This window comes from Penaeus japonicus, unplaced genomic scaffold (assembly GCF_977035675.1).
Source record: "Penaeus japonicus unplaced genomic scaffold, GWHDUDI00000001_assembly GWHDUDI00000012, whole genome shotgun sequence".
NCBI lineage: Eukaryota > Metazoa > Arthropoda > Malacostraca > Decapoda > Penaeidae > Penaeus > Penaeus japonicus.
The window spans coordinates 7,041,394-7,058,893 of NW_028234414.1; the positions used below are offsets into that span (position 1 = coordinate 7,041,394).

At 36.9% G+C, this 17,500-nt stretch overlaps 1 protein-coding gene across 6 annotated transcripts in view; it reads left to right on the forward strand.

The window, feature by feature from the left end:
* Window positions 1–17,500, forward strand: part of LOC122244673 (rac GTPase-activating protein 1) — a 19,518-nt gene that overhangs the window by 1,817 nt on the left and 201 nt on the right. For 3 of the 6 annotated variants that reach the window (XM_043002640.2, XM_043002639.2, XM_043002637.2), the window contains exons 2-15: window positions 2,072–2,168; window positions 3,047–3,249; window positions 5,675–5,858; window positions 6,054–6,202; window positions 6,339–6,453; window positions 6,766–6,846; window positions 9,917–10,044; window positions 10,301–10,458; window positions 10,757–10,883; window positions 11,536–11,682; window positions 11,963–12,213; window positions 15,037–15,169; window positions 16,551–16,735; window positions 16,840–17,500. The exon at window positions 16,840–17,500 is cut by the window's right edge and continues 201 nt beyond it. In XM_043002640.2, the coding sequence (XP_042858574.2) occupies window positions 2,096–2,168; window positions 3,047–3,249; window positions 5,675–5,858; window positions 6,054–6,202; window positions 6,339–6,453; window positions 6,766–6,846; window positions 9,917–10,044; window positions 10,301–10,458; window positions 10,757–10,883; window positions 11,536–11,682; window positions 11,963–12,213; window positions 15,037–15,169; window positions 16,551–16,735; window positions 16,840–16,876 (1,971 nt within the window). In that variant the 5' untranslated portion in view covers window positions 2,072–2,095 and the 3' untranslated portion in view covers window positions 16,877–17,500. The remainder of the gene's footprint in view (window positions 1–2,071; window positions 2,169–3,046; window positions 3,250–5,674; window positions 5,859–6,053; window positions 6,203–6,338; window positions 6,454–6,765; window positions 6,847–9,916; window positions 10,045–10,300; window positions 10,459–10,756; window positions 10,884–11,535; window positions 11,683–11,962; window positions 12,214–15,036; window positions 15,170–16,550; window positions 16,736–16,839) is intronic. The other 3 variants (XM_086542336.1, XM_086542335.1, XM_086542334.1) reach the window with 1 other exon arrangement.

A 17,500-nucleotide genomic window follows, 5' to 3' on the forward strand; every position in this document is an offset into this window, starting at 1 on the left:
AGATTATTTCTTTGGATGCATTCTGCAGCTGAGGCAAGCTTGAAAAATATTTTATGAAACAAATTGAATGCTGAAAAATGCTAGATAAAGTTAGTGCAGTATTTCTAGGTGAAATATCAGACAACCTGATCAATGATGACAGGCTTTCAACCTGAAGTTAAATCTGATTATTGCTTGTAAAATTGTTACGTTATATCAAAGAAATACTATCAGCCAATCGTATATCTTCATTTTAATATTGGTTCCTAATTCCATGAATAGTCATCATATGGTGTATTTCCTTATATCTTGCTTGCACAACTAGTAGTGCCAGTATCCTTGAGGGTACAGGTCATACGAGTAGGACTCCTCGTGTTCATATTATCTGAAAATGGTTGTCTTCATATCATATCTCTTTTTAAAAGATTGTGGTTTTGTGGAGTGAACCAATATGAATATTATGTTTAGGTGGTGTGTCCTTGTAAATGTTTTCTGTGGTAGTATGTCAGTATACCCTGTTCAGTTTAAAAGGATTCCCTACAGTGTATAATGAAGTTATAACATTGCATACACGGGCAAGACATTGATGCCATAAGCAACTGTGATCATATGCGAGGCATGTAATGTACCACTGCCAATTTGTCTGTTTTGCTGAGTGGCACTAGGATTGAGGAGGAGGAATGTATATAGTTGTAAATTGTTTCTTTTCTTTGTTATAATAAAGAAAATGTTTGCCAAACATTGTACTTCCTCCACAAATTTGTGATAGTGATACTACACTGAATGGAAAGAATGTATTCCTCCTTTGTGAACACTAACTACAGGCATTATTTGTCTAAATGTCATTGCCAAACTAGTATTTACTATTAGTCTCACAGCATGCAGAAACAAAAACGGTGAGCAGAATTTCAATACTCTAAGTTATAAATGAGTCTTCCTTGTTTCACCAATCCCTCGCATCGATTGCATAGGGTTAAATTCTTCTACATATTCTGGGGTTCTAAATCCATTAGAGTCTATATTATTGATGATTAAATGGTATAACTTGTTAGTCACAGCTCAGCTTGGGAGACAACTCTTAGAAGATGAGGTTAGCAGTTTTAGCAACAAATGGCTTATTTCTTGGTCCCGAGGCTGGTATAGGACTCACACCCTAATGCCTGAGTCCAGCACACTTATATCCAACCACAGAACTCTGAAACAAAGTTTCTTTTGTTTTCTCATGTTTCAAAATACATGACTCCCTTTGGCTGCCATTGCACCAACCTATTGATATTATGTTTATGCATTTGTTTGAAACTTATTGGAACCATTATCTAGAGGGAGTTGTTGCATAAATGTTACTTTTATTATTTTCACCTCTCAAAACTATCATTACGGAGATTATGGAAGAAAAATAACAATTTTGTTGATATTAAATTTACGCATGATTTTGTAATAATCATTCAAACATATCACACACACACAACTTTTTTTTTTCTTTCTTTCTTTCTTTCTTTCTTTTTTCTCCGTACTTTACATTTCAACACAGATTTTGATATTGTTAGTAGCAAGATTTTCCCAAATTTCTTTTATTTGATAGGTTCTGTAGGGATATTGCTAACACATTACATAGGATTCTACAGTAACAGAACTTGCATTGGGTACATTGAATACATTTTAATACTTGAAATCCATTAGCAACAGTTTAGATTTGGATAGCTTGGGAGGAAATTACAGAAGGAAAAGAGAGGATGTGAAAACAACCAAAAAATACATAGAAATCAATGGAATTAAGATTATGGTAAAATCCTATGGTATTGTACAAGACTGTGAGCTTTGGTTTTATTATCTCCATGACTGCTTAAACCTCAAGTTAATGTTTGATTGAGATGTTTTAACCCATCCCCGACGGGGGAATTCTAGCCTTGAATGTCCTAATGCCGGGGCGTTCGAATTATTAGGCCTAAATCAATTGAAAGGCCGGCACAATACTGTGCCGCCCGGCAACTGGGCTTTTGAATGCGCGGTACACATGCTGTACCACCCGTCCTGTGTGGGTTAAGGTGTATTAATTAATTATATAGTTTCTGAAATTTCTTTAATCTTACAGAAATTAACCTAATTCAGCACCAAAATGGAGTCCCTCTCAGCACAATTTGATGACCTGATGCGCCAGATGCAGGTTCTCGCAGATCCAGCAGAGTACAGTATGTATAGTTGATTAGTGCTATCTATTATATGTACAATATATAGTTTTTGCAATTATTGTTTATATTTTTCTAGAGAAAAATTAGTGCTTCAACATTTTAAAACCTATTCATGAATGTGTGCCTGTGGATGGTATGTGTCAATGATTTTTTTATAGGTTAATCAACTTGTTTACATATGTCTCCTCTCCTCTCCTTTTCCTCTTTTTCTTTTTCACACCTTTTATTGTGAGGTAACTTCTTTGCTGTTGCATATTGCTGGTATTTATTTTAAATAATTATTAACAGTATGGGAATAATTAACTTATTTTAGAACAAGCTCATTTATTAATCATTCTTTGATGTTGACAGAATCATTGTTATCATTTCCTTCAGCATATTTGTTTTGATAATTAGATCCTAGCTTATATGTGAAGAGTTGTAAACAATATCAGTATTTTAAATTTATGCTTAAACATGGGATTTTGCATCATAATAAAAGCATATTCTTAAATTGTATGAAATCTTTTATATACATGAACTGATTCAACATGCTACATTTATCACACAAAATAATGTGTTGTGAAAATCAACCCTCTCCATCTAGCCCAACTTGAAATTTTAGGCTTAAAAATTTATGTCACAAGTATGAAAATGTTATTCTATTCCATTAGATACAGATTGCAAGTAGAAAGTATGTCTGTCCCCTATTTTTTTCCCTGTGGGAACAAAAGCAAGAAGATTTATTGATGTAACTTTTTTGTTTAGTGCACGTCTTTGATTATAAGACTTTTTCATATACTGCTAACAGCTGTTATTTCCCAGATTCAAGTGAAACTTGTAGATCTTCATTGATTTTAAGAACATGTCCCTTACATTATCTTTCATCATTTCTGCAGAATTCCTTGAGTTTTTAGATCAGGAAGAGAAAAATCGGGTCCAACTAAGGGAACTTGAAGCAGAAGTGAGTCGTCTAAATGAGCAAGCTGCAAGGTACCAAAAAGAAATTAAGAGCTTGGAGATGAAATTGAAAAATGCAAAACACATGTTAGATGTGGAAAAGGCCAAGAGAATCACAACAGAAAAAGAGAAAAATGATTTGGTAGGTAATTCCTCTACTTTTAACCGAGTGAGATATCTACAGGACAATTACATAAGCATAAAACAAATATATTCTGGTGCAATTCACATTCCATCATGTAAACTAATTTAGTTATGATAATTCAAACCAGCTCACACTACTGTGCTAGATTTACTTTCACAAAATATGTCTACCTACTGGTTGTCACTAATATGCATATCACTGCATATTAGTGACATGCACTGATCATTACTTTGCACATTAAATTAGATTGATGTATTATCTATGATACTGATATTATTGTGAACAGTTTGCCTCTTTAGATAGAAGGGCATATAAACAGTTTCCACTAATTGCAAAATAGTTGAAATATGATATGACCACATCTACAATAACAGATAAAGCAGGTGAAGCTGATGACTAAGTCTATATAGTTCAAGTCAAACTATTCGTAAAAGTGTATAATATTTTCAGTGTCTCAGATTCAAAATTTCTTATTTGACTTTTGATAGAAATATCCATTCTTAAGTTCACTTTGCCAAGTATTCAAATTAAGTATTTTTGTTGTTGTTTATTAACCCATTCATGCCGGGGCCGTTCCGCCTTTGCACGGTTACAATATCGGAGATTTCGAACGCATAAGCCTAACGCCTCGAGATTCTTGGACGCACAAGCCGCAAGCCTGGGCTGCCCGCTTGCTCAACCCGAGCGCAGGGCTTGCCTTCATATCTCATCCCGGGCGTCTAATGCAAAAACCACAAAAGTGTCATCACGTCAACCAGCTCCAATGGGTTAATATAGTGTTTGAACATGTTTTCGTTTTACACATCCAATCAGGAAGAAACCTATAGTTTCAGGTTGTGTGTATTTGTATGTACGAAGATGAGCAATATTCAGATAATTGTGCATGACGACCAGTTATCATGCTAGCCTAGTTGCTGATATCTTTAGATATTCAATATATTTTGAGTCATCGTTATTTACTAAATTTAGCTCAAAAGGAATTCGGATGTATTGCAAATAACGAAGACAGCAAAGGTCATTAATCTGTTGCCAACAGGGCTATTTTGGCTCCAAATGCTTGAAAAGCTGGGTTATTTCAAACTTAAGCCTAATACCTCAGGCTATTTGCCCGCTCTGGTTGCAGCTAAGCACTATGTGTTTGATCACCAAGCATGTTGGCCAGAAGGATTGCCATGACAATATCATGTCCTGGCAGCTGGTCATGCCACCACTCAACGTGGTGGCAAAAACAGGATACACCTTAACCTGATAATGCTGGGACAGTTTTGACTACCCAGTCTAAATGCCAGGGTATTTCGAAATGTGTAGGCCAAATGCTTTGGGATATTTGCCTGTTCAAGCTACGGCCACCTGCTATGTGCGCAGTCACCTATAAATATATGATATATCAGCAAAGGTATACCAAGTAGCAATTGGTATGATGTGTTAGTTGTACAACTAAAACATTAACTTGCTTGTATTTTGGGGAAAAAGAAATTCAGTCAAAGGTGAGGAGACCGTGACCCAGACCATGCAGTGTCTACAATTTACTAGTGTCATTATGGCTGTCTTGTGCTGTAACACTTGCTATCATAAGCACAGGTTTTCTTCCTCTTCCCCATCTATTCAAGTAACCTTCCATGTGAATGGTTATTTCTTTCTATTTCTTTACAAGAGTAAAGTCTACTGCAACATTAATAAAGTCTGTCAAATGGCACATATAAGTCTCACTAAACAGTGAAAAAAAGAAGAGAAAATAAAGATGAACGTAAAAATGGTTCTAGTATTATAATGAGCAAATGAAACAGGGCTAATGGTGGCGATATGTTGCATGAAGCTCCCTTGCTCTGAAATAAAGCGCCTCTGGTGTGCTGCGAGCGAGTGCTGTATGCCCTATCACCCGGACTAAATATCTTGCTGCTGGCGTCTGACCCAAAAACCACTGAACGTGATAGTAAGTCAGCTGGCGTGAATGGGTTAAATAATCTTCCCTGACAAAGACTTGAATCTCTGGCTGTGTCTAGAGTGACTGAGTTTGAGTGAGGTTTATATACATATCTTTATTGAATGTGTTACTGAATTATGCTTACTGGTACCGACGGGCCTGGCGAGAAGTGGAAACCCCCTATGCCTGGCCTATGCCATATTGCATTGGAAACATCACACTGGTGTGTGTTGCCCTTTCATCAGGCATTTAGCTGTGTCACATGGGTGTGACACACCGTCATCATTGGGTTAAGATATAGAAAGGAAAATATAAGTCATTGATCTTTTGAATGTTAATTTATACGTAATATGTGTGATTACTGAGAAAAAACATAAATCATAGTTTTTGTGTGTGTGTCTGTAAATCATTCTTATGTATATTTACCAAGGTATTTATGTGTAGTTTATTTTAATTTAGTTATTGGTTCATTTATAACCAGTCTTGTAAATTTTTCAGGCAGGACAGATTGGTTTGGTCATGGAGCTTTTGGGAAGAGGTCAGGTAAATGAGACCAGAGAAAGGCTACAGCAGTTGCAGCATTCATTTACCTTTACTGGAACGGGATCAAATCAGCGTCGAAGTATGAGAGACTTGTCACCAGGACCCCTTTCTACTATCACAGAAGACAATGACACTATGGGTGGGTACTGCTTAGATTGGGAGAGTTTACATACTCAGAAATTTGATAGTGCCTTTCCAATGTTTAAGAATAATCTTTTTTTAATAAACACCATGTAATACTTTATAGCTGCATAGAGTTCTCTATTTTTTCTCTACCTTCTCAATTATCTGGTTTTATTGTTAGATTCATGGTAATCAATTATGTTTTCTTTAGGTTCCATCCTTAGTGTATCAGATATTGATATCACTGAGGATGACTTGGAAGAATCACGTCTCAGGTCAGGACGATCCTTCAAGCGTAGGTCCTCGCCAGAACGCCAGGATTCCTCTAAGGGAAAGAGGCGCTCAGGCAGGAGGAGCGAGGTAATTGCAGCTTTAAATTGAATATTTATGTATATATTTGTATGTGATATGTTTTGCTTCATACATATTTTATTTTTATTTATTTATTTATTTTTTTTTTTTTTATTGTATGCAAATGCTTAATATTTTCTTTAAGGAGAGGCAGTGCCATGAGGTCAAAACACAATTCACATACTATACACAAGGTGATGAAATAAAGAAGATCCATACTGAGATGAAAGTCAAGCCATCAGCACCTCCACTTTCCACAGGTAATTAAAAACATTGGTTCATTTATAAATGCCTATTTATTTTTTCTGCCTGTGCAATTGACAGGAAAAAAAATGGCATCAAAACCTTAGATTCTTCAGAGGTCTTTAGTGCAGCTGCTTTCTCAATAATCTTAGATATTTCTTAAATTTTCTTTTCTCCTCTTTACATTTGTACAACACCAAAAAATATTTTTCCTTGTTCTAACTATTATAAAGTATTTGATTTAGCTGATTGTCATCGCTATATTTCCTTTTGTTCTCTTACAGACTAGGTAAATTATACGGTATAAATAACTTCTTTCTGTTCTTCAGGTGACAGTAATATAGATCAGTACAGCTGTGACACTTTTTCCACTGCATGCCTCACTCCCACTTGGAATGCATGTTTGTCAAGTATGTAACTTTCCTCAAAGCCATATCTTGGATCTTGATCAATGTGGAAGTTTTGGGCAGCTTTTTGATAAGTACATGTGGGTATTTTCAGAGGTTAAACTTTAAAAAACGGATAAGTACTGAATAAAACTTATTGCTAACTAGCAACATATCAAGAAATTGCAGAACACCTCTTAATGTGAATCAAGGCAATGTATTTTCAGATTATGGCTTGCTTTCCTTCTATTCACTCATTGAAATTTATTTCTTTTGAATTGCACACAAGGTACTCTTTACATCTCTCTTTTTTATCTTTTACATCAGGCTAATAATAGTATTTATTAATGGTGCTTGGAAAATATCATTACTTAGTGTCTGATTGTTAAGTGGAAGGAATAGTAAAATTGGACAATTAGTAAATGATGATAATACAAAGCAGAATTAAGGAGCACTGTTAGTACTGTTACACATTGAAATTGTTATTCACTCATTAATGTATATACCAAATAGTACTGATTACTGCAATTACTAAGAAAACGGATCTAAAGCTACTGCTGTTGTCCCTAGCTGTATTTCTCCCCAAAAATATTAATTAATGTTAGATAGTACTACCCCATATACACATTTTTGGGGTCCTGTACCAGCAAAGGTACCAATGGTTGTTTTGGAGCTCTTTTCCTAGCAGGTGCAGTAGTTGGTACTTCCCATCTCAAGTAGATTGGTTGTAGCTACCATACTCCCTTAACCCATTCACGCCAGGGCTTTGCACAGTGGTAATACCGGGGGTTTTCAAACGCATAAGCCTAACGCCTCGAGATTCTCGGATGCACAAGCCGCGAGCCTGCACTGCCCGCTCGCTCACCCCGAGCGCCGGGCTTGCCCTCATATCTCGTCCCGGGCGTCTGACGCAAAAACCACAAAACATGTCAGCACGTCAACTGGCGCAAATGGGTTAAATCTGGAGCTTTTCCACATTTCTACTTTAGCTTGATGTTTTTGTGTGGGTGTGGGTGTGTGCGTGTGCGTGTGTATGTGGGGGGGGGGGGGTTGTGTGCGTGCATGTGTGGCATTGGGTTTTGCGTGTGCATGTGGAGGGTTGGGATTTGCGTGTGCGTGTGTGTGGGGTTGGGTTTTGCGTGTGCGTGTGTGTGGGGTGGGTGGTGCTTGCGCGTGTGTATGGGGTGGGGTGTATGTGTATGTGTGTGAGAGAGAGAGAGCAAGAGCGAGTGCGCTATGTGGGCTGTTCAGTGTTTGTGCAAAATGCATTATTTAAAGAATCAGTTTTTGTCTTTTGGATTAATTTTAAAGATGATTGTTCCCTCTCTTTAATGATTCACCCCTTGCAACATAGTTTTCACTAATTATAGTCATGAATGTAGAATAAAAATACAAGAAGAAGCATTAAATTGACATTTCAAGGGATTCATTCTTATTGACCAATGGAGCAGTGAACCTGTGAGACCTTTACTACTTTGTTTGTTTGTTTACAGCAGTTAGTGTACCTGCTACTAATTGCAAAAAGACTACGCCACACCATGCATGTATTTCCATCACCATTCAACAATCTCAATCATTCAAATGTATGTACTTAAAAATATGTTCATTTGGTAATACAGGAAGTGGGGAAGGCGGTTTCAAGGAGCATCACACATCAATAGGGAAGGCTAAACCTGAGAAGGTCAAGGCAGTGAGGTTTTCATGTTGACAATCAGGAGGAGGAATAAGTAGGGCTAGTGGAGGGGGGCATCTACGAAGAGGTACAATGCAAATATTACTTTTTAAAGAAGATTAACAGGCTCTCTCCTCATTGTTAAGTGTGTGTGTAGCTATAATCCTTTAAACCATGATAGTCTGTATTATCATGCCATTAAGTTCAAGAGCTAATGGAGTTACATCATGTAGGAGAGAGCTGTTAAAGGGAAGCTTCCTTGTAGAAATAGTGAGTCTTATTTCTGTCACAGCAGAAGTTAGTATATTTGTGTTTATATTTAGGGGCTGTAGAACCACAGAGACAAACTCATCACTATCAAGTTTTCAGTAAAATTAGTTTACTAGTTTCAACAAATGGGGTATCTATGAAAATGGTTTGTAATGTAGATGATAATGATAATAAGGATGTTTTTAGCATATGCAGTGGTGATGCTTGCTTAATGAGAATTTAAATAGGATTTATTATTTCTGTATATATTGGATATGTTATTAAAACACAAATGTATAACTAATGCTTTGTCACCCCAACATTTTTTTCTAAATGAAGTTTTTTAAATATAAGGAGGCAAATGCTTCCAGAACACTTCATTGTTTTCATATATGTCATTTATCCCATTAACACCAGGTGACATGATATCGTATCATATGGCAACACTTGCCGCCAGGTGATTAGGTGCGTAGTGGTTGGCCACAGCCAGTTTGTAGGAATAGCCTGAGGTGTTAGATTGATTGGAGTTAAACAATAATGGCAAATAATGCTTCCAGAAGTCACTGATTGGCTGGGGGATATATCAGGCTACTGGATTTGTCATAGATATTGGGGACTTCAAGGGGAAGTAGCTAGACCTGAACTACAATCAGATGACAGAAAATTGAAATTTCAGTGAAAATGGTAGGAATTGTAGACTTTGTATATTAGAGTCCCTTGGCTGCAAGCTGATTAACCCAGCCCATAGCTCAAGAGAAACTTGATCTGCAGCAACCTGCAGAAACTTGAGCCACACATGAGCTGCAGTAATTTCCCCAATCAGTTTTCATCATTCACTAATCCAAGTGTTTCCCTTTTCTATATTGATCACTCTTGTCTACTTCAGTGCAGTCACACCATCTTTTCTATCTTTCTTTTAAAATAAGATTACTTGTATGTTAGTGATACTTCACAGAATGTGTGATGCTTTTTAAAGTGAGATGAAAAAGAAAGAAAGATAGAAAGGCCCATCAAATCTTACCAGCATATAAGAGAAGTTTCATGTAACATTTGTATTTGTTATATGCCAAAGAAATTTTTTTCATGATGTAAATGACCAAAGAAAACCAGAAAGTCTTTCATTAACATCTTTTCACATGATATGCACATTGCCTTATAATCCTTTCTTTGCAGATGAAGAGACTGAAGTTAATCAACTCAAGAAACCTATCCAAAGCCACACTCCTCATCCGCCCTCGACTCCACATATTCCTCAGAGTGCATACTCGCCACAGCTCCTTCCAAATCCTATAACACCCCAGGTAAAGTACTATTCGATTACCACAGGTAGAATATTAGTAAATGTCAATAGAAGCAAAAAAAAGAAGGAGATTTGGATTGTCTAGTTGTCTCATCCTAAGTTTACTTTCTTTAGAGAAAATTCTTATTTTTAATTTGTATGTGAATTAAGAGTTTGTTAAAGATAACTATAAATGAAGTGTTTATAGAGCTTGTTACACATAGACATAATGTAAGATATTTATGTTAATTTTTGTTAATATTCTTTTTCTTACTCAGAAACAAGGAGCAGGTCAGTTGTACTACACTCCTACACATACACCAATCACACCAGCATTACGCACCCATTCCTCAGTTACAAAGATAAACCAAAGACCTCATGCATTCTACACCAAGACTATATACAAGACTGAACATTGTCAGCCATGTGGCAAAAGGTGAGTGATTTTGCTCAGGTCTGGATCTTAGAAGATTATTATAGAATAGATCTTTAAATGAATTAGAGTAGTATCAAGTCCTTGACTTGAACAGTTCCTACTTGTGTCCTTAAACATTGTTTACTTTTCCTATTATTATATACTGAAAAAGTATGTGCAAGGTGATATTTAGATATTTCTTTAGTTCATCAGTATTTATATTTTCCTTATCATGACATAAATCTTTTATGTGTAAATTGATCATTTCTACTTTGTAATATTCTGGTACATGTCCATGATTGTCAAATTTTTATTTTAGAATTAAGTTTGGCAAGATTGCACTTAAGTGCCGAGACTGCCGCGCTACCTGTCACCCAGAGTGCCGTGAATATGTGCCACTCCCTTGTGTTCCCATAGCCAACACTCCGACTGCAAAGGGACAATTGGTAAATGCATATATGTACTGTCCAGTTTATTATTTTAAACATTGATGTCTCAAGGGTGTTGTCACCAAGGAGTCAATTAGTAGGCATAAATTTTAACAAAGTATCATTATCATCATGATTAGGTTAATAATGATGATAGAAATGGGCTTTTTCTTTTTTAATCAAGGCATGAGGTAAACAGGTACACATACTAAATGTGACTCCTAGGTGATTAGGCAATTGTGGATCCTATGTGTAAAAAAATAAAAAGATAACTAAAAGAAAGCAAAACAAAACTCATAATGGACGGTGCATTGTCAGTGGCCTAACCTGACAGTAACAGCTGCATGACATGGTTTGGCTCCATCCACTAGTTATTCTGTGAATGTGCAGTTAAGAATATTAGTAGAAACAAGTCCGTTTCTTTCCAAGTATGTGACTTCAACCCCACATGTACATTTACATTGATATGCATTTGAACTAAAATGATATATTTATTTCTAAGAGGGGGAATTATAATTTTACGATGAATTTATATTACTTAATCGCGGAAAGTATTTGTATCAGATTGACAGAACTATTCCCCTTCTGAAAATTAGGATATCTGATTTGATAGACTCAGAGATCCTTATTATTCAAATACTTCATATTCACATAATGGATTACTCAACAGGGAACCATTGCCGACTATACATCTCGAGTGCCTCCAATGGTTCCAGCCTTGGTGGTTCACTGCACAAATGAGGTGGAGAACCGTGGCTTAAGTGAAGTTGGAATCTATCGAGTACCGGGATCAGAAAAGGATGTGAAGGAACTGAAGGTTTTGAATCTTTTCTTTTGTTATTGTTGTTTGTTATACATACTGTTTTATAATGACTTTTTTTTTGTCATTGCAGTTTTGAAATATTACCGTTATTATTAAACAGTTTTTCTTATCAATATTTGTTATTACTGTTATTATAATTTTTGTTGATATCATTTCTTCCTCTTTTATTCTTTCTCCTCCTAATGCTATGTCAGTCTATGCAAAAACTGCATAGGATATACATGTGTGACATTTAGTCATGATAACCTGTTAAAAACCAGTTCTTCTTTTCTAGGATCAGTTCCTGCGAGGGAAAGGCATGCCCAACCTGTCCCAGCTCGATGTCCATGTTGTGTGTGGTGCTCTGAAAGACTTCATGCGGTCGTTAAAGGAGCCACTAGTTACCCACCTTCTCTGGCGAGACTTCACAAGTGCTGCAGAGAAGTCAGAGGCCCAGGATGCCCTTGCAGCTCTCTACCAGGCAATCTCAGAACTACCACAGCCCAACAGGGATACTTTGGCTTGGATCATGACACATCTTCAAAGGTAAGGTGGCTGATGGGGATGGTTGGTTATTACCATCCTGAGTTGTTTATTATATTTGTTATTTTTTATCTATTGTCATTATTAGTATTTATAGTTATATGTATATGTGTATATATATATATATATATATATATATATATATATATATATATATATATATATATATATATATTTCTTATTATCTCTTGATTTCTCTCTCTCTTCTCTCTCTCTTTTCTCTCTTCTCTCTTCTCTCTCTCTTTTCTCTCTTCTCTCTTCTCTCTTCTCTCTCTCTTTTCTCTCTTCTCTCTTCTCTCTTCTCTCTCTCTTTTCTCTCTCCTCTCTCTCTTTTCTCTCTGCTCTCTCTCTTCTCTCTTCTCTCTTCTCTCTTCTCTCTTTCTTCGCTCTTCTTTCTTCTCTCTCTCTTCTTTCTTCTCTCTTCTCTCTTCTCTCTCCTCTCTCCTTCCTTCCTTCCTTCCTTCCTCTATCTATCTCTTTCTCTTTTTTTTCATACTTTATTACAAATGCATTGTTTTGGTTACGATTTATACACATAATATGATCATAGTAAATGCAGACATATTATGGTCATATTAAATGCTTTTATAGATTAAGGATAACATAATTAATTATTCTTATCTTAACCCATTCCCGACGGGGGAATTCTAGCCTAGAATGTCCAAATGCTGGGGCGTTCGAATTATTAGGCCTAAATCAATTGAATGGCTGGCACAATACTGTGCCGCCCGGCAACTGGGCTTTTGAATGCGCGGTACACATGCTGTACCACCCGTCCTGTGTGGGTTAAAGTCTAACCTTAGATAATGTACAAGGTATACAATTATATATTATGCATTATTTACACAATCATGTTGGTTAACATTGGTTATCTGTGAATTTTAATCATACATGAGCTTTGCATTTGAAACTTTGTTAGGAGTAAGCTTCCACATTAAAGATATATGTGAATTCATTCCACAACTTTCCGTATCTTAAGAGAAACTGTCGCTGGTAGTGTGCAACAATGAAGAGAACAGAAATGAAAAAAAGAAAAAGAACAGAAGGGAAGAGAAAGAGGGGCAGAAGGGAGGAGCAGAGGTAGAGGAAGGGAGAGTAGTATTGAAGGGGAGAGAGGGGGAGAGGAAGAGGGAAGTTGAGAGAGAGGGGGGGGAGAGGAGAGAAAGGGAGGGAAGGAAAGAGAGGGAGAGGGGAGTGAGAGAGAGAGGGAGGCTCTGACTTGCCTACAGTGGAAGGACATATTGCAAAGAGACATAGATCAGCAAGTAAATTCCTTCATTGTCTACTGTACTGAAGTTGTAGGATTGGTTAGTACCACACTACCCACTCAATGAAACCATCTGATCAGCCGTGGTTTGGTCCTGTGTGCAAAAATGCCTCTGACAAGAAAGTAGTCCTTAACCCACTCACGCTGGGGCGATTCCGGCTTTGCATAATTGTAATGCCAGGGTTTTCGAACGCATAAGCCTAACGCCTCGAGATTCTCGAGGCGCACAAGCCGCGAGCCTGGGCTGCCCGCTCGCTCACCCCGAGCACCGGCCTTGCCCAGATATCTAGTCACTGGCGTCTGACACAAAAACCACGAAACGTTTCAGCACGTCATCCGGCGCGAATGGGTTAATGGAAAATACTCTGCCCATTATGATATTAAGGCAGGTGTCCCCCAAGGAACATTTTCTTTAACGATTTGCTTCACCTCATCCCTGAAACCAAAGCGTCCATTAGCTATGAACCACACACCATAACAAGGCTTAATAGAATACTTACACAAATATCAAGCAGGGGGGGTGAACTGGCAGGTTTCCTTTATTCCAAACAAAAGCCAGCTCATGGTCATTGAGAGATCTAACACTAACATCCTAGTGAACTTTAATGGAAATACAATATGTACATGACAGCAAATAGAAATTCTGGGAACCATTTTCAATAAAAAGCTGACCTTAAAGAGTCGCATCGAAAACCTAGCGAGAAAGGCTTCAGAGAAACTTGATTATTGAAGAGAGGACACCAGACCACCCAATTAACATAGACAGCCTTTAACATAGGAGAGATGTGGCTGGCTTGAGAACGATGTATTGAATTCATCACTAAGAAGTCCCCCACCTGCAACCAATGATACTGCCAGGAAGACTGTACGCACCACAAGAGCAGTGGGTCAGGCAGCCACAGCACTGGGAGAACCTCATTGCATGGCACGCTACCAGCGACAGTTTCTTTTCAAATAAGGAAAGGTGTGACATGCCAATGAGCTTCATGAGATTCATTTGTGAAGAGTTACCTTGCTCAACAACTTAACCATGTCCCATGATTGGCAATAACTACTTCTTTCCCATTCTCTTTTGTCTTTGTCTGGTGCACCAAAGGTGATTCTTTCCACTTGTTTAACATTACATTTAGTGTTGGTAATTGATTGACAATTTGCTAGTATCTTAGAGATAATTTTTTTTTTTTTTTTTTTTTTTTTTTAGATATAATATTTCTGTATTTCTGTTCCCAAGAGAATTCAATTCTTCTCCCCACATGTGGATTTTGTTGGGTACTTTTTTTCCAATTTCTATATTCTAGTAGGTCTGATCTTGTGACATATAGCAGAATAGAAGAAAGGGCAGTGGAGTTGTGATTGGTTCTATAAGGTTTGTAGGAAGGGGGGTATTCCTCTTATTTTTATCATTCCTGGCTTTTGAGTGCACTATGCAACTGCTGTGATTGTGCAGGATTAACTTGGAGCAGATAAGAGCAATTTTTATCAAAGGCTTCATTTTTTACCATGTCTAGTATCTTTCTCATCCTTTTTATAAATGTTTATAACCCTTTTTGTATTTGCAGGGTAGCTGAATGTCCTGAATGCAAAATGCCTGCTAGCAACCTAGCCAAGGTGTTTGGACCAACACTAGTAGGATACTCTGTACCAGAACCTGATCCAGCCACTATGCTGACAGAAACTCGTCAGCAGCAAATGGTAGGTCACTGTCCTTTAACCCATTCGCACCGGTTGACATACTGACACGTTTTGTGCTTTTTGCGTCAGACGCCCGGAACGAGCTATGAGGGCAAGTCGCGTGCTCGGGTTGAGCAAGCGGGCAGCCCAAGCTCGCGGCTTGTACATCCGAGAATCTCGAGGCGTTAGGCTTATGCGGTCGAGAACCCCGGTATTGCGACCGTTAAGCAAATATAAGCCCCGGTTTGAATGGTTTAACCCATTCAAGCCGAGGCTTATATTTGCTTAATGCTCTTGCAGGCTAGATAACAAATGCAAGATCTCTCCCAGTGTAATGCCATGCTGTGCCTCTCAGAACGCTTTTTGTAGGCCCGATATGTATTGTTGTAAAACTTGTGTTTTGAAAGAGAGATCATGATGTGATAGGATTGTCATCTGGGGGGAACGAAACATTCCCACGTCCCTTAGCACAAATTTGTTACACAGCAATTCAGAGTAATATTTACATCAGCATGAAAAGTTTATTATACCTCATGCTCTTTTAAGTATTGGTCTGAATCGTGTTATGTAAATATTTTGTGAAGTGCAGGCAAATCTGAAGTAAAAGTTGTGAATAGAATTGAAAATGTGAATTTCATTGTAATTTTCTACAGTAGGATTTTTTTTTTTTTTTGCACTATTACAAGCTCATAAGCTGCATTTTTGTTGAGTTATCTTGAGTCTGCCATGACTTCTGCTTTTAATGCATCAACTCTTAAGCCTATGCTTGATGATGTCACAAGCATTTGGTTTTAATCAATCTCCTGTGTGACGTCATATGGAAAGAAATACAATGGCTCTCTTAATTTTGCTGTCCTCTAAGGTTCTTTCCTATACATTTGAAAAATAATGGCAAAAATTGATGGGATAACAATATAATTTTTATTGTATCTCGACTTATCTATGGATTAGAAATTCAGCAAAAATTGCACAGCTAACATGTTATCAACAGGTGAATATTACTGGGTGTGCAGGAATGTATCGTACTTAAATGTGTAATTTTTTCAGCAAACTTTCTTTCAAAAAGACCATCCTAAAGTTTATAAAGGGACATAAGAGTGACATAAATATGTAAGTTTAACTGCTTCAAGCACAGGTTGATTAATTTTGCAACAACTATGCAGTTAGATTTTTTAACAAAGATCTTGAAGAGATATTCCTAATTATGTAATGTGATATGATATTTCTGAAACTATTTTGAAGAGAGAAACTGAATTTATTGGTTGAGTGGCCAGTTTGACATTGCCACTCAAGAGGGGATATAAAATATGCTCTAGTTTATTTCAGAAATGTAATGCTATGGAATGATAATTAATACTATATTTCTTTAGAAAAACAACAACTTAGTTCTGTATCTTTCCAGGTCATGGAAAAGCTACTTGAAATCTCTACTGATTACTGGAACACTTTCATTAATGTTACTGATGAAAATGTGTACCAGGGAGGTCAACAGTTTTCTACTCCAGAAGGTGGTACTCTCCTTGGGGGATTCCCTTCCTCCAACACACGCCGTCGCTCCATACTCACTCGCACTCCACTTGCTGCCAAGTAAGTGAGCGCTCCATCAGTTCAAATGTCATATTTCATCAAAAAATGACAGAAGACAATGTGTGTTACTTATATGTTCTAAATTGTTCCTTTTCTAATTCTAGGGAAACTCCAAACAACCGTTATATCTTCAGGAAATAAAATTGCGGAAATAGGAATAGCTGGTTTGTTTGATACAAATCAAGAGGGACATACTATTATATTATAAAATGTATTAATAGGGCAATATGTGCCAAAAGAAATTGTATACTGTAATCACGCCTCTAAATTAGTTTACTTTTTTGTATATATGTTTCATTTATTTCATTTTGACATACATATGTGTAATTGTTTGTGTGTGTATGCATGCATGCATGTATGTGCACATGCAAGTTTACATTTTTGTGTGTGCATGCACATTTATGCTTTGCATAATTTTACAAAAGGAATGATGATTAAATGCTGAAATAGAAATGAAGTGGAGACTTTGAAATTATGTTATCAGGGCATTAGCCATTCCTTTAATCAGAATTGAGCCTATTATGATGATTATATTATACAGGTTTAGACCATCCACTGTAAGAAAAGGTTATCAACTGATATTTTAGTTATAAGATTCTTCCAATTAAGTTTTGTCATAATAACTGTTTTACAGGTTTTGATATATTACTTGTCACCCTTGTACAGATATTGTTAATAACCTGCCATTTTTAACCTTATTGTATCTAGTATGAATGTGATATATAGTTTTCAATTATTGCTGTGTTAGTTCTGATAAAAAACATT